Below are 23,655 nucleotides of genomic sequence, written 5' to 3' on the forward strand. Positions count from 1 at the left end.
ATTTGTGCTTTTATGTTTGCTCGTATGGTGGTGAAAAACTTGGTTTTTAACCAAGTAACTATGGAAAAAAAAAAACCCCAAAACCGTCCTTTTAAAAAATGCCCCCTCAAGTCGGCTTCTTAGTGTGTTTGGGATATATTTGGGTTATTGCTCAGGGTGTATTCGCATTTGGTCATTGGCTTGAGTTTTTCAGTTTGCATTGTTTCTTTTCAAATCTATTGGGCCTGTGGAGTCCGTACGCCGAACTGTTTTGTGTCAATTAGGACTTTTGCAAAGGATCTCTGTCTAGAACACTCAAGCTGAGGAAGGAAAAGACCCACAGTGTGGTGGTTGTACGGCCCCCGCAGCATGAATGGTTTTTATATTTTTAAAGGGTTACTTAAAAGGAAGGAAAGGAAGGAAGGAGAACATGTGAGAGAGACCGTACGTAGCCTAAAACATTGACTCTCTGGCCTTTACAGAAAAAGTTTGTTGACCTGTGCTGGATGAAGTCTTGTGTTTTTTTTTTGTTTTTTTTTTTACTTTAAAATTCAAGCATGTTTTATATTCTTCACAGTATGTCTGTCTGTATGGGTTTGGATTGATAAGGACATGCTTCCCGGTCTCATTCCTTCTTCCTGGGGCCTAGAGCTGCCCACCTCTGGTTGGAGAAGTCTCTTTACACAGACTCCTGTGACATCTCTACATGCTTCTTTCTTTCTTTTCTTTCTTTCTTTCTTTTTTTTTTAATGGCCAGCTTTGGGATCTCAGACAACTTATTTCACCTCCCCAGCCTTCAGTTTCCCCGTTTGTGAATGAGGAATAAACTGACTTCACAGGGTCGTCGTAACAACTCAACGAGAATCCCCCCCACCCCCCCATTCTTTGACTCTAGAAAACAACAGAAAAGCTGACTGCATTCCAGTGATTTATAACCTTTTATTAGTGAGGGTGTCCTTAAGTACAATCGGGGTGCATATAAAACAGTGTAACATTCCTGCTCTTACCCGCTGGAGCAGTGTCTCCTTTTTAATTCCTGTGACTACCGAAGGCACTTGGTCTCCGTGAACTGTGTGCGTCTGAGGTGTGTTAACCAGGAGGGGAAAAAACTCAAACGGGCCCACTCGACACATTGGAAGGGTACACAGGTTAGAGAATGACTTGGGAGTGGGAGGCGGCGGTGGCACCCACTTTGGCGATTTTTTCCCCATGTCACGTACACTAAGTTGCCAGGGATCAGTTACTGTGGTTATATGTTTTCCCTAAAAACTCAGAATCTCCGCACGATTCACCGCTAGGGGGAGCGAGTGTGTCTGTGTTGCCTGTTGGGTTCTTCTCATTGGGTACATCACTCAAAAGTTCCAATGATACCCCGGACTCAGGGCGGTGGTGTTTATATTCATCGTGAGAGGTGTCTGTGATGTTTGGAATTTGAAGACGGGTTTAGACAGTGCTAAGCAGAGTCCACTGGGTTTTGTTTTGTTCTGTTTGGAGCAAGTTGTTCATTCACTGGCTTTGGTTCCGTTGAAGTCGGCGTCGCGAGCATCCACTTCCTCGTCAGAGCCATCCGCGTTTTCAATAACTCGACGTCCTCCAGACCTTCTAGAGGGAACAAAAGCGGTCTCGTTTCCTCGCCTGTGGGATTGAAGAGAATATGTGTCTATTGAGTACAGAGATCTCTCTTGAGATGGGGAGAGATTTTTCAAGGGGCAAAAAACACACGCAGACAAACTCAAATGAGATACAAATACTCAGGTTGAAGTCAAGCCCTGACCGGTCTCAAGGTACAGTAGCATTTTATCAGCTTGCATGGGGGGGGCGGGGGGAGTAGATTTTTCAATGTAAGACTATCTGCATTTAAAAAAAAAAAAATCTGGCTTGGTCATCTAATGACCCATAGGATTCCGGTCTGATGGGGTCTTTATTTAGAAAAGAATTTTTTAAAAAAGAGGTCAAGTGGGGGCTGACACATTCCCGTGGGTTTATGCATACTCTGTGGGGCCAGTATAAAGGGGAACATGTTCTCATGCTGTACTTCCTTGCCTTCAAAGGGTAAAAAGAAAAAGGGGAAGGGGTCTTAGGTTTTCAATTGGAAGGAGGTAGAAATGAACATAGGCAGTGTTGAAGGAAAGAGGTCATTGTGTGGATGCCAGAAGGATGTTCTTGGTTAAAGCAAGGCAGGGCCCCCTGCTGTGTGGAGCAGAATTCTTGGTGTGAGTTCTCACAGGGCGGAGGTCTTACCTGATTCTTACTCACCATGCAGGCACCATGCATGGCCTATAAAGAGGTGCTACAGTGAATATTTGCTAGATAAGACCTGTTAATCCAAGGGGTATTTTAGCTCTGGCAGGACACCCGTTTCTTTGCCTAAGGACTCCCATGTCTGGAGTACTGGATGCCCTGAGTTACTGCCAGGGCCTGCCTGGGGCACCTGAAGTGAGACTTTGCTTAGAAAAGCAGGCCGGCAGAAGGAGAAGTTGAATCCACCTGCATTCAACCTCCTCTGCTTGGAAGAAACGTTTGCCATCTCTTCTGCAACCACACCAATAATTGTGTTGGGCTTCAGCCATCTGGCCCCGTTTGACCTGAATCGGAGGACAGGTCTTAGCTCATTTTAGGAAGCCTAAGCCGAGTACAGACTTTCTGTGATGAAAATGACCTGCTTCGCCACCTGAAGTTACTGGACAGACAAGTCACAAGGGAGAGCCCCATTTCAGTGATCGATTGTTTAGTCAAAAGGGGCAGCTCAAGAGAAGTAAGATTAGAGGCTTAAGCAAGGCCTAGAGTGTCCTGATCGCTCGCTGAGGAGGGGAGTCTCAGCTTGAGCCTTTTGGGGTCCGAGGATGGGAGAAACATGGATGGGTTGGGAGAACCTGCCCAGGTTCAGAGTATGGTACTTTCTAAGGGGCAGCTATCAGGAAGGAATTCTCCCAAGTTGTAGCCACTCCCAGCTAAAGTCTCTGGCCGGCCTCACTCACATCCAAGGGAAGCTTGGAGGTGCTCAGCGCCCTTAGAACTCACTGTCCATCACTCTCTGTCTCTCTCTTGAAGAGACCTTAAAAAGTATTCTTTAGCACTGTCCTTTCTAAGAACCTGGGTCCAGGAGAAGGGTCTCAGAGTACAGGACAGAAAAAGTGGCAGCTGCTGCTTGCATGTCTCTCCTCCTGCTTCTACCCTCCTGGTTCAAAATTCCTGGGACAGCCTCAGGCTGGGAAACTGTCTCGCCTACCATTCCAGGCTCCAGGCACTCTTTATCTCTTGGGACAGTCTGTATTTGGACGTTAAAGTTCAAGTGATAAATGTGTTCCCTTGACCTAAGAGGTCAATCAAGCCCTGGGTCACCAGAAGCCCCCTGCTCGGCCCCCAGTCCTGAGAGCCTATCTGCCAGTGCAGGTGTCCTGCTTGAAGGAACTGGTTTCAAATCCAGGGCAAAGGTTGGCACTGTCTGCCTCACAGGAAATAAGGGACCCCTCTAAAGATTGCCTGCAAGGGTCTGATCCTGGAGAATCTGGCTTCTATTCATGGGCTCAGAGAACTTGTGCAAGGCACCAGTAGTGCGCCAAGAATCCGCACAAGAGTATGAGCATTTGCTTTGCAAGACCTCAGTTCCCCCGTCAACCAGGGGGTCCCATCATTCCAGTCTGAGCTGGCAGGAGTGCTGCTCAGAAGCTGTGTCATAGAGGCTGAAAGTTCTCCTAAAGCTCCTGCCAATACCTCAGTCAGCTTCTTAAGTATTTGGGTAGTGGCAGCAAAGCTGAGATTCTCCTACAGAACAGAAGGGACACCGGCTGGGGCTCACTTGGCCTCTCAAGGATGAAAGGGACACCAGGCCACAGGGCCTAACTTCACAGGTGATGAAGCTCTTAGACTCCCAGACAAGTCAAGGCTTCTAAACTCTTTCTTGTCAAGGGCCCTATGTTCTTTCTCGAGTGTTGGGTGTCCACTCCCCACTCTGAAAATGTGCCCACAAGACCTGGAAAAAGCTGTGCCAGGACCACGTGTGGCTCCAAGGTGACCAGCGTACACCCCCGCGTGCTGGAAATGCAGGTAGCAGGTAGGCCTTACTTCAGCCTCACACAGCCCCAGCAGTTGTACAACGTGCAGCGAGAGCTCATTTCTTTCACAGACGTGTTTGTGAAAAGCCCAGCTGCGGGGGGCAGAGGGGGTGTGACAAGTTGCTGAGCTGTGGTTACCATGAACCTGTGCTCTGTGAATTCTAATGGGTGAGCCAGACCAGCCAGCTTGAAGCCATTCTCCGGAAATGGACCCAGACTGTGGAGCTGTCAGACACACAGCCAAGCATCCTAACAGTGTGAGAGAGGCCCTCTTGGGCAGGTAAAAACAATCCAGGTGATACACACGCAGCCTCCAAACACTCGTCAACACACGGTGACAAGGACACACTGGGTGCCATGTCAGATGCCAAGGCAGAAGTAAGGAAGGAAGATGGGTCAGGAGATGAAATCTTCTTCGGTTGATCTTGGCTGCGATGAAAGAGTTTTGACCTAAGATACCCATGCCTTCAGGTTTTGCGGCAATCTCATGGCAATTTGGGGGGACCAAAAAAAGGGGGAGAGGGAGGGCAGGATAGCAGGAAAGAAGTGGACCCGAGTACAACATACATGAGCTGTGAAGCTAGAAGGCATGATACCTGGTGAGTCATTGCGGAGTTTCCTGGGGGAGGGGCCCTCTGAAACAGAGAGAGAGAGTCCCTGGTGGTTATCATCCGCAAACGAGAGGGAGTCCGTTTAAGTGTGTTTTTAATCATTAAAGGCATTCACTTCAATTAAGTCATTAAAGGCACTTAGAAGTCAACCTTGCAGTGAAGCACCCGATACCAAGAGCTCTTAGGCTGGCACATGTAAGCCACTGTTTCCACTGAAAAGCTCGTGTTGGAGATGACTGGCGTTGTGGCAAGTGCTGGGTACAGCGGTCAGGCTTTAACGGGAGCGCATGTTGAGATTTACGTAGTCGGGAGAACTATGAAACTTGCTTTGCAATTCCTTGTCCGCTGAGAGCTGGCGAGGCTCGCCAACCTCATTCAAAGCTCGAGTGCTTGGCTTTAGGTTTTGCTCATAGACAAGACTCAGGAAGCAGAAAAGTTATGATCTGTCTGCACCGCACCTTAATGTATGCTCCTACTAAGACCATAAGGAGCCGCGTGTTCAATACTGGCCTATACGGCCTAAGAAGGGTGGTTTGTCTGGGGCAAAACCCACAGGGGATGTTCAGTGTGTGCCAAAAGGATCATTGGTCCTGAGAAAAGGGAGCAGTGACAGCTTAGGGGTGACGGAGCCAGAATGGCTGACTGCTTCCCCACTGCTCAGCCCATCGCCGAGGAGGGCAGGGTCCAGTGGCCAGCAGAGCAAATTCCAGGGGTCTGCATGGTGAGAACAGCTCTCTTGCTGGCCATCCCCCTGGGGGTTGCTCCCAAGCCCCTGCTGGACCTGAGGGGTTATGTCTGGCTTCCATCCCCTCAGTGGGACCCACAGCCCCTCACCTTGCATGACCTGGGGTCTGCTTCCCGAAGCCCTATACTCTGCACCAGCCCCTCTTCCTCATTCTGAAAGAAGTTTTGGCTTTCCCCTCATCTCATACAGTGGATCTCAGAGTCTGGAGTCGATATGGCAGGTGGTTTCATGGTTCCTGGGCATGCCACTGGATAACTCAGTTGCACAGTGACAATATTCCCTTCCCGACTCTTTTTAAAATACATCAGATTATGTCAGAGACCGTCTTTTTGGTGCTAATGTCTTCTCTCACTCCCTTGTTAACTGAAAAGTAGGCCCTCCGGTCCTAGTCCTCAATTTATAGCCACAGTAGCTAGAATTCATTATTTTGTTTCCACTTATTTTAATTTTGTTGTGACCTGTTAATGCTGGTGATGCTGGTTTAACAATACAGGGGTGGTAGATTTTAGTTGCAAATAGGTGTGTGTATGATTAGAACAGTTAATTTCAAAGACAACGTGAAGTCAGCAATGGTACAGGGAGTGAGAGACTAAGGCAGAATGGTCAAGGGGGTATGACAACGAGGTTGGGGAAACATCATCTTTGACTCATTGACTGCAGGTTTGTGCCCAGCACCATCCCAGACACCGGGGAAGAATAAACAGACAAAACCTCGGTGCTCACGGAGCCAGAGTGAAGGCTGCAAATGACATACGTAGACTAAATAGCAGGTTACAGGGTGACAGATGGGTAGGAAAGAGGAGAGTGAGGGAGTGAGGTTGGAAGTTGTAAACAGGGCAACATGGATAAGTCAGTGCTTAAGGAAGGGAAGGAGGGATCCAGCTATGTGGAGAGCTGGAGGAAGGGCATTCGAAGCAGAGGGAACCACCAGTGCAAAGGCCCCGAGGCAACATCTGTAGAATTGGAGGGCTTATTTAGGAGGCAGTGGACAGAGATCATTAGGGCCTAGTGGAACCAACCAGCATAAAGATGATGCTTTCAATCTGAGTGAGGTGGAAGCCATTGGATAGTTTCAAGCAAAGGCAGGTTGTGACTCACCTCCATTTAAAAAGGATCCCTCTGGCTACTATGTTGAGAACAGACTGTAAAGGCACAGACACACAGAGGCCCCTGAGGAAGCTGTGAAAGTTATCTAGATGGTAGGAGAAGGTGGTTTGAACCAGGATGCCAAGGAGCACTTGGATTTTGGGTGTACGATATTTTTAAGGGAAAGTTGACCGGATTCTCTGACAGACTGGGTGTGAGGTATAAGGGAAAGGGAAGAAATAAAGTATGACCACAGGATCGTGGCCTGGGTTAATGACCGCTTTATCACTCCAGTTGCTGAGCTGGAGAAGTCTGTGAGAGAAGCTGGTTTAGGGGTGAAGGGATTCAGTCAGGCCTCAAGATCTGAGCTGCCCGTGAGGCACTGTGGGGGGGGGGGGGTGGGGATGGCTCACAGGTCTGGGATTCTAGGAAGAAATCTGGGCTGGAGATAGAAACTAGGAAGTCACTTGCCGTGGGTGGAATTCAAAGCCACCAGGCTGGTTGAGATCACCTAGGGAGTGAGCAGAGATGGAGATGAAGAGAGACCAAGATGGTGCCCCGGGACAGGCCAACAGCAAGCCGGCCTGGAGATGAGGTACCAGCAGAGGAGACGAGGAAAGCCAGAAAAGTAGGAAGCCAACCAGCTGAGGGGAGTGCTGGGAAGCCCAGGACATTCTGCAACTGAGTCAGGTGAGACCTGCACACTGACCATTAGGGTTTTGTGGTAAAGGGGAGGAGGGGATGAGGCTCAGAGGTTTCCTCAGCTCATGGAATGACTCTGTTGAGGGAAGACGTTGCAAAGGAGAGAAAGGTAAGAATTTCTGGAACAACGTCGTTGAGTGAAACAGAGGTTACATTTAGCAGAGGTGTTGGCCGGAGCTGGTGCTAGACCGTCCAGCCTGGAACTGGGGACAGAGAAGAAATGAGTGCAGGTGTCGGGAGGTAGTTCGATGGGGAAATGGGAGCTGGTAAGGATGGGCAGGTGGGAGAAAGTCTGGGGAGAAAGGGAAAAGCAGAGGCCCAAGAGAGTGGGAGGATGAGGGGAGCCTGAGGTCCAGGCAGCACTGGTGGGGTGCACCCCACGTGGCCGTAGAGAACAGAACACCCCGCAGGAGATGGCAGTGCGCTTGTCTGCTTTTCTCAAACCACTCTGAGCAGCAGAAAGTAGGAAGGGTGATTTAATTTGGGTTGTGTTTTAACAAACTAAAGAAGGCAGCAGGCAGATGACTCGATGCTTGAGGGGCAAGTTAGAGCCAGTGGTAGAGCCCGTGGAAGGATTGCGGAGGGGAGACGGTCAAGGATGGGACCTAGCTCCAGGCCTGGAGGTGCAGGGGTGTGGGAAAGAAAATCTAACCCCGGTTAGGGCAGAGGTTCTTGACCACAGGCATCTGCACCCCCAGGGGAATTGGGCAACGTCTGGAGACATTTTTGGCTGGGACAGTCCAGAGCGTGCCACCACTGCATTCAGTGCGGAGAGGCCGGAGATGCTGCTCAACATCCGACAATGCACAGGCCAGCTCTTGTGACCAAGAACGATCAAGCCCCAAACAGCAATGGTGATGAGACCCTCAGGGTAGACCAAGGAGCGGAAGAGAGAGTCCAGAAAAGGGGCTCCGGAGAGAAGGGATGTGTACAGCTTCAGGTGGTGGGGGTTTATCTCCTCCTCCTCCTCCTCCCCCTCCTCCTGCTCACCTGACCATGGGAGGGGAAGGATAGCAGTCCTTTAAACACTGGAGGGAGGATTGGCGCCCCAGATGGGTGCCTGGCCCACACTGGTGCTGCGGGAGTCGGAGCCTCAGAAAGGAGCGGGGCATCGGGGAAAGGGAGCCCTTGCATCTATAAAGAAATTCGGTGGGGCACGTCAGGCCAGCGAGCCTTACCTGAGCTTGCTCTTGAGCGCATTCACCTCGCGGCCCATGGCCTCGTTGCTCTCCGTGGCTTCATCCAGCTCCCGCTGCAGCTTCCTGCGGTTGGCGTTGATGCGCTGGGACTCCTCCTCCGCCTCCTCCAACTGCCTCTTGAGTTGCTTGACCTTCGCGTTTCCTTTCTCTGCCTGTCAGGGAGAGGTCTGAGGGTCAGGGCAGGGGTTGGGGGCACCGCTGGAGTCCCTGCAGGGCTGGGAGAGGCCCGGGAGCCGCGTCACCTGCTCCTTGTATTGCTCTGCCATCTTGCGCTCGTCCTCCACCTGCAGCAGGACCTCCTTTAGCTTCTTGTCCTTCTGCTTCAGCGACTTGGCGGTCGCCTGCTTCTCTCTGCACACACACGGGGTACGGATGGCTTCCCGCGCCGTTGGTGTGGAGACCTGAGCAGCATCTCACCCACCAAGGGCTCTTTTCCTGAGGCCCAAGTCAGGGTTCATCCCCCAAATCACATAAAGCACTGTATTTGGCCATAAAAGGAATGTAGTACTGACACCTGTTCCGACACACGTGGACGTTGAGGACATGCCCAGTGAAAGAGGCCAGTCACACAAAAAGGCCCATTTATAGGAAATATCCAGACTAGACCACAGAAACGCAAAGTAGATCAGCGGTTGCTGAGGGCGGGGAGAGACAGAGGGTGATGGCAAAGGGGCACAGGGTCTTAGGGTGCCCCTCCCTGCGAATATACTAAAAGCCATTGAGCTGAACACTAACTGGCTGAATGCTGGGGTAGGCGAGTTACATAAAGCCACCACCAAAATAAAAAGAACGGGTCGGAACCCGGGCAGTCTGATGGTGACAAAGGTGCCGTGACCGTACTTTCTCAGTATGATAAAAAGCGTTACCATACTTGCTTGTGCTGCACGGGTTGCTGATTTGGACTCTTTGTGGAGCCCTTAACATGACACCCTGCAAAAACGCAGGCCAAGGGGAGCTGGCTGGCTACGCCCCCCACCCCCTCACCCCCAGAGGAGGCCCTGCTACTCAGTGCTATTGGTAGGGGCCTCCTCTGGGCCAGGCCCACCTCCCTCCGGTGTCCACACGCAGGTCTCCCAGCACACCTGCAGTGTGGGTACCGCTCGGCTTCTTTCCCGGCCAGAATGGATGCCCTGAGAGCTCTCCAAGTGACCCCCGCCAGCCACTCACTATCAGGCAGGCAGGGTGTCTTTGGAGCCCAGGCCCCACCTACCTGGCCTCCTGCTCGACCTGCTCCTCCAGTTGTGCGATCTTGGCCTCCAGCGCCGCAATGGTGGATTTGAACTTGGACTTGACTGCCCCCTCCATCTCCTGCAGCTTGCTCCGGAGCTCCTTGTTCTGCCGCTCGAGCTGCTGTCTTGCACTCTCGTTCTTCTGGGCCGCGCTGCGTTCCGTGGCCAGCTCGTTGTTGAGCTGCTCGGCCTGGGGAGGACGGTGAAGGGCATGAGGTGGAGGGCACAGAAGCCTGGGGTGGCCCGCTGAGGTGACAGTCTTCTCCTGCTGCCCCCCAGCCTTCTTTGGATTCTGCATGTGCCCTTGGAGCTGGAGAACCCAGGAGCCCTCCCCACCTCTCCAGCCACCAGCTCCTTTCTGGGCGCAGCTCAAGAGGTGGTGTCCCAGTGCCACTCAGGCTCCCCGTCTCCAGGTCACATGGTGGGTCCCCAGCACCTGTTACGGAGCTGGGACTCAGTGATGTCACTGAGCGCTCACCAGTGTAAGGCCAGGGTCTGGGGCTAGGGACAGAGCAAGAAGTAGACCCCCGAGGCCCTTCCTCTAGACACACATCATCTGCTGGAGGGGCCAGACATACACTGGCCACCTGATGAGACACTGCAGGCTGGCATGACGTGCTGTGACAACGGTGCTGCGTAACTGTGAGAGGGGCAGCCAGCAGATGTGCTGGACCCCTGCTCCCTGCTCCCCTCCACCCCCACCCAGGCCTGGCACACAGAAGCCTGCAGTGCATGTCACTGGACCAGTGCTGGGCTTCTTACAGGGTGGAGCCCAGCTCCGGTGCCTGCCTCGCTCCGGCCCCCACCTGCTGCGTGGCCTTCCGCACGCGGTCGCTCATGGCCTCCATGTTGCCTTGCTCTTCCTCCAGCTCCTCCTCCAGCTGTGCAATCCGGGCCTCCAGGCGGCGCTTCTCGTCCTGAAGTGTATTCCTGAGGGAAGTGCAGCCACGTCTGGTACTCCAGCCTCCAAGTTTAGAAGATTCCCTCTCCTTGGAGGAGTGATGCCTTAGAGTTGCCCTCATTTATAGCAGGAAACGGAGGCCCAGAGACTTGTCCAAAGTCACAGAGCTGGGAAGCAGGGAGCCAGGACTCCTATCTGGTTGGTATCGGCAGAGCCACGCCTGGTGCAAAGAGCAGCTCTCTCCTCTCTGATGTCCTCAGCTGCTCCTGCCCAGCCCCAGCCCCACCATGCTGTTCGTTCAGAATGAATGAAACTGGCCACACACTCAAATGGGGTCTGAAGACCTCCACACTCCTATGACCAGCTCAGCTGGTTACTGTCATCTTCAGCATTAAAATAGGTGCCCCAGGAGGCTCTCCCATGAGCTGCCTCTCCCTGCTCCTCCCTGCGTGGCTCCATACCTTCCTGAGACACTGCTGGCCAGCTCCTCGGCCAGTTCCTCTTTCTCCAAGTCGGCCTGTTTGCGAGCCCTCTCAGCTGCAGCTAGATCCTGGACGATGGGGGTGGGAGGAAGGACACTTGTTACCTACCATGGAAGGGCTGAGCCCCACCCAAAAACCCACCTGCTCCTATCACCAGGCCCCCAGCAGTTTCTATGACCACTCTTGAAAGTGGCTGTGACTTCTCTGAGCCCGGGGGAGGCCCTGCCTCTACACCAGAGGAGGAAAATCCTGTGTCTTTCCCTGCTCGTCTCTCCCTGGCCTTATTCTGGGGGTCCACCTACGTGGAATCCTGGATGAGGGAAAGAAATCTGTGGGTGCACACACTAGGATGCCAGGGGCTCCTATCATGATACCTCCATCTGAGCCTCTTAGCGAGAGGGCTTTACCTCCTGGAGCTGCATGAGGTCTGCTTCTAAGCTCTTCGCTTTCTTCTCATTCTCTTTGGCGGTGGCAAAGATCTCATCTCTGGAGGCACGGGCATCTTCCAGCTCCCTTTGGAAGTCCTTCATCTGAGCCTGCACGAGTCAACAGGAAGGACAAGCTAAGATGTCCTTACTTGCCAGATTATGCCAACCCCTAGGATTTTCCACAATTAACCACAAAGAAATCCCTGTTGCATGAGCATTGCCTACAACCTTGCACAGCCAGGTTGCTGTCTGGGGGCACCGTTCTGGATGGCAGTGGAGATGTCGTCTGAGGGCGAAGGCCAAATGCCTGGTAATGGTGCCTAACCCAGGGCAGGAAACAGCACCCAAGTGCCGAACTGTGGTGGGAAACCACCAGCTAGTAGGCCCCGGTGCTGTCACCGGGAGGGAGCCATGCCCTCCTTCCACCTGTGCCCTGCATTCAGGGCATCACCCACCTGCAGTTTGCGAAGCTGCTTGATGGCTTCTTCCCTGCCTTTGATGGCCGAGTCGGCCTGCAGCTCCAGGTCTTTCAGATCGCCTTCTAGCTTCTTCTTGGCCGCAGCTGCCAGGGCACGTTGCTTTCTCTCATCTTCCAGTTCTGTCTCGTATTCGTGAAGCTGATCGAGGAGGGTAGATGTGCGCTGCTGGGCTGACCGGTCCCATGGGGAGGCCCTCTCCCCACCTCAGCCAATGTTCAACAAGCTCCCAGGTATGCACAATCCCCTGCAAGGTGGGTCTGCTCCTCCCCAGGTTGCAGGGGAGAAAACCAAGTCTCCCTTGGGCCAGGAGGTGGTGGTGGAAGGAAGGAAAGCTCTACAGACCTCCCTCTCCCCGCTTTTCCCTGACCTGACCCAGATTACCTGCCTCTGGAGCTGCCTCCTCTTCTCTTCGTTCTGTTCATCGCGGGCCTGGAGGTCCCGCTCAAACTGGCCCTTGAGGGCCTGCATGTTGACCTCGAGCCGCAGCTTGGCATCTTCTGTAGCCTGCAGCTCGTCTTCCAGCTCCTCCAGCTGGGTCTTCATCTCCTCCATCTGGGTTTCCAGGGCCCGCTTGGACTTCTCCAGTTCATGAACCTTTCACATGAGAGTTGGCTTCATGAAGGTGGTCCGGCAACCCACAGTGACAGGAAGCTCATTCAGGTCAGAGAGGTGGCTTGTTGCCACCCACAGGATGCATGGCCAGGAATCAAGACCAGAGCCTTTCCTTTGGGAACCCTGGACTCAGCCCCCCATGCAAACCGCTGTTCCTAACCAGCCCCCATGTGTGACAGTCAGAGGGAAGCCTTCATTCCTGATGATCATTTCATATCAAAGAGGCACAGAGCCAGCCCCCCTCATCCCACCCCCAACAACTGGTAAATAGTGGGGACGGTGGGTTGGTGAAACAAACAAGCCAGGACAATGAAGAGGGACTTACGTTCTTGCCCACATCATCCTTGGAGCTAACCAGATCCTCCATCTCGGCCTTGAGCATTTTGTTGGTCCTCTCAAGTTCCTCTTTGGCTTCTAGGGCCTCCTCGAGGGCTCGCGCCAGGGACAAGGCCTTGGTCTCCTTTTCCCTGGCTTCTGCCTCCGCTCTGTCCCTTTCATCCGCGTATTTGGAAGAGATGCTTTTCTCCTCAGCCAACAACTGTAACACAACAAAAGCCCCGGAGGTGATACCCAAAGGCATACCCAAAGTTTGGCCTTCATGTCATTGCAAATATGGGCTAGAAGCCTTGTGTCCTGCTAAATTTATTCAGGGGCAGGTCTAAGTAATTAAGGTATCTATGGAGAGAGTTAATAATAAGCTTGCTTCTGACTTTCAGGTCAGCCTTAGGCAGAGCCAGCCTCTGTGCTCAGAAATCACTTGTGCCGCCCGTGTTGGTTAGAACACACTGCTACTACTGAGGTCAGAGTGACACTTAATCCCACCAGGAGCCAATAATTGTTTTTGTTTTTTCACGGCCATTCAACGCCGGCTCTCTAAAGCGCTCTGTGAGCTGGAGTAGGGAAAGGGTGAGTGTGTGGATGGAACTGCGCGCGCGCTCACACACACACACACACACACACACACACACACACACACACACTTATTCCTCCGCTTGGAGGGACAGTTCAAAGAACACTCTGTCCTGATGTTAACCTCATCTGTAGAGAGCTCAGCATATTATACATTGAAACATCCAAAAACAAGATTTCTAGAAGTCACCAGAGACAGGTTAGTATTAGGGGCCCCCTAAATAGCACAGTCGCCACAGAATCCTACACAATAGGTGACAGGAAAATAAATAAAAAACGTGATCTCAGGCCTTCAAACTGAGAACAGAGCAGCAGAATGGAAGCAGTGAGGACAGGCTGACCGCACCGAGACGGAAACTGGAAGAGCCTGCACGTCACCTAGAAGACTGGTACTCTGGGCCCCCATGCCTCTGGCGCTGGCCTAGCACAATCCCCAAATTGATTTTTAGGACAGTCCCCAAGTCACTTGCAAACCAAATGACATTTGTTAGATTTGAGTAACATAGACAAAGTTGGTATTTAGGGGTTTAGGCCACACAGGTATATGCATTTATCAGCACTCAAGAGAGTGTACGCTGAAGATTTCTGCATTTCCACATAAATTTTTACCTCACAAGAAGCAAAATTGTATTTTAAATGAGAACTCTAGCTGATAGTGTTGAGGTATGGAGGGGGAGGGCTGTAATTTGCTTTGAAATGCATCCAAAAGATAAGATGCCATTGACAGCTGCAGTTTATCCTTATAAATAAACATGTAATAAAGCATGTTTGGTAAAACACTGATGATCGAATCCAGGTGTTGCCTGTTTCATGCTTTGAGCGTCGCACTGTGCTAGAAATTCTCCAAAATGAAATGTTAGGGGAACGTGGTTATCTAAAGGGTGGAAACACTAAATTACTTGGAATATTCAGGAGGTACTCAATAAATACTTGCTGAGTAAATAAAGTAAGTCTCATTCCAGGGCTAGAAACTAAGGCATTGGTGGGGTCTCGGGCGAGCATCACGGTGGGGGGCACCTGGCAGTTACACCCGGGCACTGCCGCCGTCCTTGAGCCTCACATTTCAGGGTCACCCAAGGCAAGCTAGTTTTCCATAGCTGTCAGCACAGCAGGGGCTGGGGTGCAGGTACACAGCAGCCACACCGGCTGCCTCACAGACCCACCGACCCCAGCCCATGTCCTCGAACACAGTGGCCCACCCTCCAGCCCTTACCTGATCGAACTTCTTCTGCTTCTTTTCCAGGTTGGACACCAGTTGCCGCTGGTTGTCCAAATCGACGACCAGGTCGTCCAGCTCCTGCTGAAGCCTGTTCTTGGTCTTTTCCAGTTTGTCATAAGCAGCTGCCTTCTCTTCGTACTGCTGGGTGAGGCCTTCGATTTCCTTCTGGAACTTCTTCTTGCCCTCCTCCAAGGCTTCCACGGTGCTGGCAAAGTCCTGCAGCTTCTTCTTCGAATCGGAGAGCTAAAACGGCAGTGCCCAGGGTCTGGTGAGAGGAGGGCCATTGGGTGATTCCCATCCCCTACCCCCACCCTGGGAAGAGACCGCTTTCTCCTCGTTGGAGACATTCAACATCAGGGGGAGCCAGTGAGCCAGTGCTCTACTGGAGCACAGCCGAGCTCCTGATGGGCCCTTGCGGCTTAGACCTAGAAAAGCAAGGACACACAGCCAGCACCTGGATGTTCAGAGTTGAGATGTGGCGCTCCAGGTTCTGCTTGGCTTCCATCTCCTCGTCCAGCTGGTCCTGCAGGCTGTTCCTCTCATCCTCCAGCTGGCGCAACTTGGTGGACACGTTGAGTTTCTGCCGAGTTTCTTCTTGAAGCAGCTCCTACAAAAGGACACACAGAAGTCCCAGGGGCCCACACGCAGGAAGCTCCTATCCCTGGTCCCTCTGGGTGGGTGGCAGGATACCCACCTGAGTGTCCTGGAGCTGGGACCCAAGGGACGCCACGTCCTTGGCCAGTTTTATGGCCTTCCCCTCAGCCTCGTTGAGCATCCCTGTGACACTCTCCACTTCATTCTGAGGATGCCAAGAGACTGTGGTTAGAACCTCCAGAGCGGGACCCTTATTAAGCTAGAGAAGCCCTCTTAACTCACATGATAGGTCTTGTGGGAATCCACTGATTGAGAAATACCCGAGCCATGATGGGGCTGATCACGGCAGTTCCGTGGCTCCCACAGAAAGTGTGTCACCTACAAGTTGGGATGCCTGGTTCTAAGAACCTCTTAGAGCCCCAAACTCGTATTGCACTCTGTTTGCACCAAATAGATCCTGGGTCCTTGCCAAGGTTGGCAAAAATGAAACAGCAGGTTCGAGAGCCCGACACAGAGCTGCTCTGGACTCACCTACTCCCTAACGTTGGAGAAGAGGATACATACGGCACCTCTGCTTCCAGGGGCCCTTTTACCACCACCCTCTTCCTCACCCCTTACTCTTTGCCCTTTCATTGGCCCCATGGCCAAAACCAGAGATGCAGGAGCAGGTCCTTTTGGAGGTATCAGCCTACCATCCGTCCTCTTCCCACTTACAATGAGGATATAAATGATCTTTACTCCTCTAGGACATCGCTTATGTTAGGATAGCAGAACCTCTGCTCTCCACTGCTTGTGGGGAAAAAATCCTATTTAATGCTCCCCTTGCCCCCTTGTCCCAGACTGTAAGCACATTAAATATTTATTGAAAGTCTGCCTGTATTCCATGAGTGGAAGTCAGGCCAGACGTCTCGTCAAAGCTACGTAAGACCAAAGACAAACAGACCTTGTGATTGCTCATCTTAAAAACTATCAATGGCTTCTTGTCACTCAGAGTAAAGACCACGTACATGTTATAGGACCTGGAGGACCCTGTGTCACCCGGCCACAACCTACCTCTCTAGTCCCACTCTGTACCATGTTTCCCCTGCAGCTCAGCATTCTAGCTCTACTTCTGTGATCTCTCCTAATTTCCCACTTACCCCTGGGCCCTTGCACATGCTGTTCCCTCTCCCTGCTAGACTTCTACTTATCTCAGACTGTACCTCCTTCTCAGTGAAGCCTTTCCCGACTCCTCCTCCTCCCGCAGGCCAGGCCCCTTGTTACCTACCCTTACTACATCATTTTACATTCATTCATGGGATTATAAATGCCTTTCCCTCCCTCAGGTCAGAGTTCTGTCGGGGCGGGGGCAGGGCCTGTGTCTTTCTTGCTGTTATATCTTAGCTTGGCCTGCAGCAGATACTCTGATACTTATTGAATGAGCAGATGAAGGTCTCTACAGACTGGAGCGTGCAACAAGAGGACCACCAACTTGCTTTTCAGCAAGAGAGACTTCAGTTAGCTGGCAAGAGCTTCAGCCCCCACGGAGCTGGGACCAGGGGGGATGCTTGCTGCGTTGCCGCCTCACCTGCAGCTTGTGGACCTTGTCGTTGAGCTCAGCCCGGGCCCGCTCCCCATCGCTACACTTGGACTGCAGCTCCTGCAGCTGCACCTCTAGCTTCTTCTTCTTGTGTTCCACCTCCTGCTTTGCCTGGTTCAGGACCCGCAGCTCACCGGCCAGGTCTGCGTTCTCCTTCTCCAGCGTCTGCTTATTCTTGTCCAGGTTGGCCTTGGCCTGGCCAAACAGAGGGGAAGGAAAGCATCACAGCTCTGACCAGGAAAACATTTTGAGATGGGAGCCCACATTACCTGGTACACCACTTGCTACTGTTTCCCCCAACCCCTCCCCATCAGGTAGGTTCCAGGGACTCAGGCTTGTCCCCGCAGGGGAGGAACATGGCAACGTGGCGGACACACAGCCACCACAAGACTTTCTGTATTCTGTTTTTCTCAAGCTCAAGGTGACAAACCAGCATTCCACGAGCTACATCCAACCTGCTGTCACATCCTGTTTGACCTATTCTTGGTTGCCAACATTTTAATAAAGAAATGTTACATAGAAATCTGAACTCCAGCTATTTTTTTAAATTTCATGTTCTAGTTCATGACAGGTGATGGTTATACCAAAAAGCATAGATCTATCAAAATTAAACTATACAGTTAAAACTGGTGAGGTATACAGGTAAAAATGCATCTACGTCAACAATTCTGGCTTTTAAAAAAACAAGAGGAGCATCATACTCAGTGGGGAAAAAACTGAGGAAAGACCTCCCCGAAGGGCAGGAACAAGACAAGGTTGTCCACTCTCACCACTTTCATTCAACAAAGTACTGGAGGGGAAAATGCACTTTGTAGGTACAATTAGCAAAATCTTATTCACCCAGAATACATAAAGTATTAGCAAAATGTCAAAGGCTAGTATTCAGATCCCATTTGACAAGAGGACACAAACAAGTGTCCTTTTATTCATCAAGAGGGTGAGGGGGGCTCTCTCGGCACTGTGCTCTTCCAAGAGCAGTCCTAAGACTGCTTGTATGAGGCTGGAAGATGGGGCCTGGAGATATGCATGTTAGCAAGGCCACAGGGGAAATGAAATGAATTAGTGTTTGTAAAGCAATGAGACAGTATCTGGCACACAGTCGGGGCTACAGAAGGGATGGCTGCCATTATTTTAATGTGCAGGAAATTTTCAGATTCTGATAGAAGTAGCCATAAACCAGCTCACCTGAAGGTGCTCACTACATCACCTCCTGAAAGAATAGTCACCTTGGCCAGTGACAGAAACAAATGCAAACTCCAACAATTTTTAGGTATTGCTACCCCCATTTAGTCTAGCTTCGGGGGGAATATCTAGAAAGTGCAGGGATGTGGGAAGCCATAGCACCGAGGGTGATGGAGGTGATTCAGATCTTTAGGGATACAACCCGGACATCGCAAGCTAGGAAGTTCACCCCACATGGAGCCTGCTTCTCCCTCTGCCTCTCTGTGTGTCTCTTATGAACAAATAAAATCTTTTTTAAAAATGTATTTACGTTAGAGAGAGCCCGCAAGAGAGAACATGAGCAGGGAGGAGGGGCAGAGGGAGAGGGAGAAGCAGACTCCCCACTGAGCAGGGAGCCCGATGCGGGACTCGATCCCAGGACCCCGGGATCATGACCTGAGCTGGAGGTAGACGCCTAACCCACTGAGCCACCCAGGTGCCCCGCTGTTTATCTATCTGGGTCACACAGACCCTGATATGTAGCTATTTGAAGCTGCGTGCACGTCGCTGTTTTGCGTGTGGTCCCCAAAAAGATGACGACGTACCCTCTTGAACTGCTCCAGCTGCTCGGTGAGTTCCTCCACCGCCTGTGTGTGCTTCTGCCTCATTTCCTGGACCTGGGCCTCATGGGACCGGGTCTCCTCATCCAAGGCCTTCTTCAGCACCGTCACCTCCTGCTCCCTCTTGGCCCTGGACAGAAAGAACACAGTGGATGGCCATTGAGGGGAGAATGGGGCTCCCCTCAGACAGCACTGTGCAGAGGAACAAGAGCTCTCCCAGGACCCAGCACTGAAGTCTCCATCCACCACCAGCCCTCCCTGGCTGGGTGACCTCGGCTGAGTCACCTGACCTCTCTGGACCTGGCATCTCCTCAGCTGCAAAATGAGGAGCATGTGACCGCCCAGAAACTCTTAAGACCAGCAAAAAAAAAAAAAAAAAAAAAAAAAAAAAGTAGTATTAGCTCTCTTTTTTTTTTTTTTTTGTATTAGCTCTTATTTATTGAGCACCTACTATGTGCCAGGCTCTGACTTAAGTTCTTCATGTACATCACCTCATATAACCTTCAGGGTAACCCTCAGAGGCACATCTATTAATTTTTCCAATTTTACAGATGAGAAATCTAAGGCTAAGAAAGGGTAGGCAGTCTGCCCATGTTGGTACAACCACCACGTGACAGAGCCAGAATCTGAACCCACATGGTCAGGTGTTTAAACACTGCACTGGGCTTTCCTGGATCATGGGCCAGGTGGGAAGGGAGCAGACTATCATGCTGGCTTCTAAGCACAGGTAAGGGATGTGACACAAAACCCTAAGTGTAGGTAATCAGTCTCAGCATTAGCATCGCACCTGATGCCAGATGCACTCAAAATGCATTTGTATAGGGACACCTGGGGGGCTCAGTAGTTGAGCACCTGCCTTTGGCTCAGAGCATCATCCCAGGGTCCTGGGATGGAGTCCCACATCGGGCTCCCTGCATGGAGCCTGCTTCTCCCTCTGCCTGTGTCTCTGCCTCTCTCTGTGTGTCTCTCATGAATAAATAAAGTCTTAAAAAAATACATTTGTATATGCGTTGAATGAATCAGCGACCTACTTTCACTAAGCTCAGCATGCATTATCTAGCAGGTGACCAGTTTTTGTTGGGGGACGGGTTGTGTGTTTGCGTTGGGGTGCTTTTTTGTTGTTGCTGCTGGTGTCCGTTAGCCTCCAACAATCCAACAAATGTTGGATCCAACCAATGTTATTTTACAACATTTATCACAAAACTCCCACACACACTCTTGGAGACTGGAACCTGGAGAATTATTTACACACATAGACACACACACGACAAGGATAGGAAGGAATACCCCACACATCAGCCGTGTTGGGACTAAGGATGATGCTTTTGGTGTCTACGTTTCTATAGCTTTGAAATGGTCCTACTACCGTGATGCAAAATAAGATGAGACAGGACTGTGCCTCTCTTAAAGAGGGTAACTGTAGGGCCTGAGCAAGCCAGGGGTTCAGGATGTGCCTGGGGGTTGCCCCTTCTCCACCGGCCACCCCATTGTGTGGTGGGGCAGGGGGAGCCGCTGGGCTCCGTGGGCCGGCCTCCCACCTGAGCTCCTGCTGGGTGGCCGTGCTGTCCAGCGTGTCCTCTAGCTCCGTCTTCAGCGCTTCCAGCTCCTCCCCCAGGTCCCGCTTCTGCTTCTCGGCCTTGTTTCTCGCAGCCCGTTCTGAGTCCAGGTCCTCCTGGAGGTCTGAGATGTGACCCTCCAGCTCCCGGATCTTCTTCAGAGCATTGTTCTTCTGAGCAATTTCATCATCGAGCCTGCCGGGGACAGATCACCAGAGTGAAGACCCCCGGAGACCTCACAACGCGGCCAAAAATTGCTTCCTGGGACCAGTTATTCATGTTCCACAGACATCAAAACAAGTCCCACCCACGTCCCCGAGACACAGTGGACCGCTTCTTGCTAGGCCGGGACTGCTTGCAGATTGGGACCTGTGTGATGTCAAAAAATAGATTGTGTGTGTGTGTGTGTGTGTGTGTGTGTGTGTGTGTGTATGTGTGTGAATGCAAAGCATGATCCCAGATGAGCCAGGTGCCCAGTTCACACCAGGAGCTTAATAGAGACTTTGTGAACACTGGACAGTTGTTTCTCCTCAGCAGCTACTTGTTTTACTTTCTTCCTTTTGCTCAAACAGTGGCATGGAGCCTGCTCCAGGTTCCATGCAAAGCACTTGGCCAGGCGTTGCTTGGAGAGAGATTAAAACCAGGGCCCCCCGTGTGGGGGACGCGGTGACTGTGGGGTCAAGGTGGGGGATGAGAAGCATTGTCTGAATGGCCTGGCGTGCATTAGGAATCTCATGGAAACAGCTCCCTCCTGACGCACGGTGGAGCTGGCCTCTTGCTTTGCTGTGATGGATGGAAAGGGAACAGCATGAAAGAGGGCCCAGAGGCAAGATTCCTCAGGAAAGGGGGAGGTGAGCACCCGGGTTGTACTGAGTTTGGGAATGGGGAGAACTAAGAGAGAACCTAAATGGTCGGGTTAGGGTCAGGCTGTGCAGGCGGGAAGCTGGCCTTTCCTGCACAGACCAGCAAGGTCTTCCACGTGGGTTCACAACCCAGGTGATGGTTCTGGCCCGTCACCCTAGCGCCGTCCTGCAGCACACACTGGAGGAGGAGCCGGCAGGGGGATTGGTCAGAAAGTTCTGGGGCTGAGACCCCAGCTCTGCCTCCGAAACACGGTGTGATGGTCACATGTTCCCTCACCTTGCCCCACGCACCACTTCCTGCCCAGTGACATGGAGATCACAGCAGTGTACCTAGCCAGGTGCGTGTGAAGACACTGTCTGGGAAGAGCCTGGCACACAGTGAACAGGAAAGTCACCACCGTAGCTGCTGGATTCTCGGTGCGAGCCCGTTAGCGTGAACCCAGCCAGGAGCTGGGGGGAAGGCAAACCGGGTGGTGCGGGGACAGGTTTCGAAGGGCCCGTGGGGTGTGAGGACCGCTGCAGCCCGGGGGTGGGCGGAGAGCCAGCAGCAGAGTAAAGGGGAGACTGGCATTCACAAAAAAGACCCTCCGAAGGAGGGGCAGGAGGGTCGTCCCGGCCTCAGGCAGGTGGTGCTTGAGAGGCCAGTGGAACAGACTCCGTGCGCAAGTGTAGACGAGGGAAGGCCTGGACATGGAGAGGCAGGTATGGAGGAGGTGGAGGGGAGGCGCAGAGGGAAGCTGAGCTTGCGGGGAAGGGAAGAAAGTCCCCGGCACGGCTCTGGAGGCGCAAGCAAGACAGGGGAGGCACCCAGCAGGACGGAGGCCTGCCTGGAGGAGGAGGAGGAGGAAGGTGGGGCCTGCTCTGGTCCGGCGGGAGCCCACGGGACACACGAACACACACAGCGTGTTCAGCCGGGCTACCTGCCCAGGGCCGCCTGCAGCTCCTCCTCCTTCTTGGCCAGCTGCATCTTGAGCTCTGCGATCTGGGCCTGCAGGTCAGCTATCTGCTCGTGGAAGTCACTCGCCTCCCCTTCCAGCTTCCGCTTCAGCTTCTCCAGCTCCTGCCGGCTCTTCTCCTCCTTCTTCAGCCGCACTGCGACGAAGCCAGGGCCCCTCAGCAGGTGGAGACCACCAGAAAGGCGCCCGGAGGACAAGCCTTCCTGCTCCGGCAATTCACATACACACACGCTCATGAACACACACACTCATGAACACACGCACAAACACACGCATGCATGAACACACACACGAACACATAATAACACATACATGCACGAACACATATGAACACAAACACATACATGAACACAAACACATACATGCACGAACACACATGAACACACAGTAACATGCATGCATGAACGCACATGAACACACGCACAATAACATACATGCATGAACACAAACACAATAACACATACACGCACGAACACAAACACATACACACATGAACACACATACTCAAACACACTCATGAACACAAGCACAATAGCACATACGTGCATAAACACACACTCATGAACACATAAGCACAACACGTACATGCGCAAACACGCATGGACATGAACACACAATAACACATACATGCATGAACACACATGAACACACACATAAAACATACATGAATGAACACAAACACACAAATGTGAACACACACACATGCACATACAGCCCTACAGGCAACAGTTGCAGCCCAGACCACTATCTTTTTTTTTTTTTCCAGACCACTATCTTGTGGGAGAAAGCCAGTGCCGATGAAAAGCACCTCCGTTATGACAGGTGTGTTGGCTGCAGGAGCCTGGAGAGGCTCAGATTTGCTCTCTCATTTTAAAACACCCGTCTAACACCCTCCTCAGGGTAGCCAGCTTACCTTCCAGTTCTGAAATCATAGATTCATGCTTATTTTTTAGCTTGGTAAGATTCTTGGCCTTTTCTTCCTCCTCTGCAAGATTCGTTGTTAAGTCACTAATCCTCTCTTCGAGGAGTTTTCGCTCCTTTTAGGGGAAAGAAAAAGAAACATCGGTGATTTTTTTTTCTTTTTCCTCTTCTCCAGGATCTACATTGCATTTTTTAGTCATTTCTAGAAAAACAGTTGGAAAGAAAAATCTGCATGAACACCAAATACAACCTCTAGTTTCAAAAGGATAAAGAGGAGTTCCTTGATGGTTATTCCTTAAAACCCAACTATGTGGGACGCCTGGGTGGCTCAGTGGTTGAGCATCTGCCTTTGGCCCAGGGCAGGATCCCGGAGTCCCGGGATCGAGTCCCGCATGGGGCTCCCTGCATGGAGCCTGCTTCTCCCTCTGCTTGTGCCTCTGCCTCTCTCTGTGTGTCTCTCATGAATAAATAAATAAAGTCTTAAAAAAAAAAAAAACCAACTATGTCCCATCTCATGTGACCTCTGCCCCTCACACTTGATGTTCCAAGCAACCGTGCCCTCGTCTCTCTCTGCCACATGCTAGCTCTTCCCTGCCTCAGGGCCTTTGCACAGAGAGAACCATCTGCTGGGCTGCTTCTTCACCCCCTTTCCAACTACTCTTCATTCTTCAGGTTTCCTCATCATTGTCACCTCCTCCAGGAAGCCTTCCCTGAATACCTCGCTTCCATCCCCTAATGATCTATTTTTATAGTATGGTGAATGCAATCT

At 51.9% G+C, this 23,655-nt stretch overlaps 1 protein-coding gene across 4 annotated transcripts in view; it reads right to left on the bottom strand.

The window, feature by feature from the left end:
- Nucleotides 1–904: 904 nt before the first annotated feature.
- The window catches only part of MYH11 (myosin heavy chain 11), a 114,907-nt gene continuing 92,156 nt past the window's right edge, over nucleotides 905–23,655 (bottom strand). For 2 of the 4 annotated variants that reach the window (XM_077906736.1, XM_077906735.1), the window contains 19 exons: nucleotides 22,879–23,002; nucleotides 21,930–22,101; nucleotides 20,129–20,341; nucleotides 18,576–18,720; nucleotides 16,798–17,004; nucleotides 15,331–15,435; nucleotides 15,091–15,243; nucleotides 14,631–14,879; nucleotides 12,834–13,046; nucleotides 12,278–12,490; nucleotides 11,873–12,034; nucleotides 11,397–11,525; nucleotides 10,969–11,057; nucleotides 10,413–10,536; nucleotides 9,588–9,796; nucleotides 8,620–8,728; nucleotides 8,357–8,529; nucleotides 4,631–4,669; nucleotides 1,396–1,614 (listed from right to left, as the gene is read on the bottom strand). In XM_077906736.1, coding sequence (XP_077762862.1) covers nucleotides 4,639–4,669; nucleotides 8,357–8,529; nucleotides 8,620–8,728; nucleotides 9,588–9,796; nucleotides 10,413–10,536; nucleotides 10,969–11,057; nucleotides 11,397–11,525; nucleotides 11,873–12,034; nucleotides 12,278–12,490; nucleotides 12,834–13,046; nucleotides 14,631–14,879; nucleotides 15,091–15,243; nucleotides 15,331–15,435; nucleotides 16,798–17,004; nucleotides 18,576–18,720; nucleotides 20,129–20,341; nucleotides 21,930–22,101; nucleotides 22,879–23,002 — 2,820 coding nt within the window. In that variant the 3' untranslated portion in view covers nucleotides 1,396–1,614; nucleotides 4,631–4,638. Of the gene's footprint in view, nucleotides 1,615–4,630; nucleotides 4,670–8,356; nucleotides 8,530–8,619; nucleotides 8,729–9,587; nucleotides 9,797–10,412; nucleotides 10,537–10,968; nucleotides 11,058–11,396; nucleotides 11,526–11,872; nucleotides 12,035–12,277; nucleotides 12,491–12,833; nucleotides 13,047–14,630; nucleotides 14,880–15,090; nucleotides 15,244–15,330; nucleotides 15,436–16,797; nucleotides 17,005–18,575; nucleotides 18,721–20,128; nucleotides 20,342–21,929; nucleotides 22,102–22,878; nucleotides 23,003–23,655 lie in introns of all 4 variants that reach the window. The other 2 variants (XM_077906734.1, XM_077906733.1) reach the window with 1 other exon arrangement.

The sequence above is a fragment of the Canis aureus genome, chromosome 8 (genome assembly GCF_053574225.1).
Source record: "Canis aureus isolate CA01 chromosome 8, VMU_Caureus_v.1.0, whole genome shotgun sequence".
NCBI classification, from domain to species: Eukaryota; Metazoa; Chordata; class Mammalia; order Carnivora; family Canidae; genus Canis; species Canis aureus.